This window comes from Pygoscelis adeliae, unplaced genomic scaffold, assembly GCF_000699105.1.
Source record: "Pygoscelis adeliae isolate BGI_AS28 unplaced genomic scaffold, ASM69910v1 Scaffold45, whole genome shotgun sequence".
Lineage (NCBI taxonomy): Eukaryota > Metazoa > Chordata > Aves > Sphenisciformes > Spheniscidae > Pygoscelis > Pygoscelis adeliae.
The window spans coordinates 12,957,639-12,960,989 of NW_008825114.1; the positions used below are offsets into that span (position 1 = coordinate 12,957,639).

General features: G+C 37.0%; 1 protein-coding gene across 1 annotated transcript; it reads left to right on the top strand.

Moving 5' to 3' along the window:
- The first annotated feature begins 373 nt into the window (after positions 1 to 373).
- Positions 374 to 2,826, top strand: RMI1 (RecQ mediated genome instability 1). The gene has a single exon (XM_009328120.1). The coding sequence runs from the start codon at positions 379 to 381 to the stop codon at positions 2,257 to 2,259; it is 1,881 nt and encodes a 626-aa protein (XP_009326395.1). The 5' UTR covers positions 374 to 378; the 3' UTR covers positions 2,260 to 2,826.
- Positions 2,827 to 3,351: the final 525 nt, after the last annotated feature.

Here is a 3,351-nt window from a genome sequence, read left to right on the forward strand (position 1 = left end):
TTGCTTTCCATCCGTAACAAAAGGATTTTGGTTGTATGTTTCTAACTAAATCAACAGAAAAGGAGAAGTCAGCAAGCAGGGTTGCTTGTAGAAGTCTCCATACTTTCATGATACTCCATGATGAGTAAACTGCACATACTTTTTGTGCTGATTGAAACAAATATTAGAAATGCATGTTTATATTTAGTATCTGTAGCAGTGTTTTTAATTTAAATTGCTTCTCTGTTGCCACACTTAGAATAGCAGAACTTTGAATTGGGAGCAAATTTCTACATATTATGAGCGAGAGACTTGTCATAACTTAAGCTGTTGTCAGAAGAGTAAATATGTCTTTTTGGGTTTTGTTCTAGGGAATTCACTCTCTTAACTTAAAAGAAAATGTCTACATCTAACATTGCAGCAAGAGTGGAAACTTGGCTTTCATCGACGTGGCACATTAAAGTTCCTTTGACGTGGCTGGAAGCATGTATTAGTTGGATCCAGGAAGAAAACAGTGGTAGTAACTTAAGTCAAGCTCAGATTAACAGGCAGGTATTTGAACAATGGCTTCTTACCGATCTAAGAGATTTGGAATATCCCATTTTGCCTGACTGCATCTTAGATGCTCCCAAAGGAGAGTTGTCAGGCTTCTACTCCATACAGATTGATTCACTGGTTGATGTTAGCCTGCCAGCATATGCCCAGTTGCAGAAGCTAAGAGGGAAAAATACTGTAAATGAAGAAGTAACAGCCTGTACTCAGGCATTCCAGAAGCCTTGGGAAGCAAAGTCTACTCGAATGTTGATGCTGCAACTAACTGATGGGATACATCAAATTCAGGGCATGGAGTATCAACCAGTGCCTGTCCTCCACAGTAATCTGCCTCCTGGAACAAAAATCACTGTACAGGGTAATATTGCATATCGTCTTGGAGTCCTTCTGCTTAAACCAGAAAATGTGAAACTGTTGGGGGGTGAAGTGGATGGTCTTCTGGAGGAGTATTCTCAGGAAAGGGTCCTCGCTAGATTAATTGGAGAAACTGAAAACCCTAATGCTGTTGGACAAGCTGGTCACAACCAAATTGTTTCAAGACCTGTGGATGAATTAGAACAAACTCTAGGCCCCTCGGATGAAGAACTTTTAGCCAGTCTCGATGAAAATAATGAATTTACTTTAAACAATGAAACATCTTTAGAAAGCGGATACTGCAGTAGAAGTAATTTCAGTACAGCCTCAGGTTCACTGACTGCACACAATGGAAATGTTTTGCTACGGAAATCTGGAAGTCCTTTGCCTCATTCAGATGAACAAGTTACACCTCCCATAGAATATGTTGATGGCTTTTTAAATGACTTTCCTTTAGAAGATGACTTTCTTCTGGAAGAAGAGATGCAAAGAGAGCTGGAAGAAGTGCCGCCAGTGGTCATGAACAGAAATGTAGGTTTAATTACTGAGAGACTTCCACATATATCTAGGAGCTCCTACAATTCATCTTTAAATGGCACTTGTGAAAAAGATGATGTGAATGTAAGAGATAAGCCTGCAGAAGCTACCAGCAAGCAAAAGACTTTTGGAAGAACAGTATTTGATGGAGATGGAAATAGTATGAGTAACTTTTCACAGCACAAGCACGTACATCAAACCTGCAGTTCTGCACACTTTTCTTTGGAAAGTCCTCCTGAAGAAACGCAGAATGATACAGACCTAGATGAGAGCAGATGTAAATCCCAGCACACTTCTGACAGCAGGCTGTTAAATGAGGATCCTGTATTTTTCTCAAAAACGGATCCAGAAGCAGATCAGCAGAAGCATGATTCACAGACCTTTCCTTGCAGAGCAGTAGAGGCACATTTAGATTTAGATTCTCCACCTTTCACATATATTTCCCTTCTCCTTGCAAAAAAACCAGAAACCGTTACAATTCTTAAAGTTAAGTGTTTTCTTGTTACTCTCACTGGAAACCTCACAAGCAGCAATGGATCCTGGGGTATAAAGGCAAAAATTTCTGATGGTTCAGCTTACCTTGAAGTAGATTTTGCTGATGATATTCTAACAAGTTTGATTGGCTTTTCAGTGCCTGAAATGAATAGGCTGAAAAAGGATCCAGCTTTACATCTGAAGCTTAAGAATGGTTTAGAGAAATGTCAAAAACAACTAATAGATCTCTGTTGTTTGATGACTATAGAGTTTAATCCACTTCAGTCTAAAGCCACTGTATTAATTCTCCAGGATGCTGATACAAGGCATCTAGAACAGCTGAAGAAACGTTTGAATAAATAATGTGTGCAAAATTGCAGACTGTATATTAGGAAACATTTAAGTCAGATTTCCCCTGAAGGACTGTTGAAAGTAAAATTTTAAAGTTAAGTGGTATGTCTTTTCCTCTTATCAGGAAAAATAATGGAAAAGTGAGAGGAAGAGATGACTTGTTGGAGCGAAACTTAGCAGTTTGGTTTTTGTGGTGATAGTATTGAAACAAGCTTTCAAATATTTCTGTCTTGATTTAAAATGCTCATGTATCATTTTCATTCTGCAAAATCCCCCGTGTCCTTGACTGGTGATCTGGAGTAGCAGAATGTGTCAGGAAATGGATAACAACGAACAAACCATCTTGTTGTTATACTTTTTCAAGGATGATTACTTACCTGATTTTTAGTAGGTAGCTATAGGAGACTATCAGTCTTTTCCTGGAGGAAAGCAGTTGAGTAAGTTTAAACAAAGAATTATTGTTTAAATGCAGTTACTTCTGATTATGCCAACCTGAAAACTCAAATACATATTCAGTGTGCAAGAACCTGAAGTGTAGAGAAATGAAAGATTTTCTTCTAAATGTTGGGGGGGGGGGAACTGCCAATCCTATCCACAAATGAGATAAAAAGCTGTATAATTTAAAAAATTAAACAAAAAAAAAGCGCCAAATATTTTTAAATTTTTTATTAACAGAAAAGAATTATTATAACATATGGGGAATCAATTTGTTGTCATGTTAATGTTAATCATTGCTAATAGTTTTGAACCCACAGGCATCCTTATTCATTAACTTTTATGATTACTTGTCTAACCTTTTCACAGCGTAGTCAAATACTTGTGCTACAAACCTGTTGTATATTTAATGTTGGTCTTTAATTTTGATTTTTTTTTATTTCTGCTTTTAGAATGTATAAAACAAATATATTAAAGTTTTCATTTAAACTTTGGTGGAAGCTGTTTAGTCACTTTAAAAGAAAATTGTACACCTTGTTGAGTGTATAGCGTATCAGAAATGGTTTGATTGGGTTTTTTGTTCTTCCTATTCCTTCTTCCCATCCTTTTCCCTTTTCTTGGGTTTTTTTCTTTGAAATTAGAAGAACTAAAATTCTGCCGGGGTAGAGG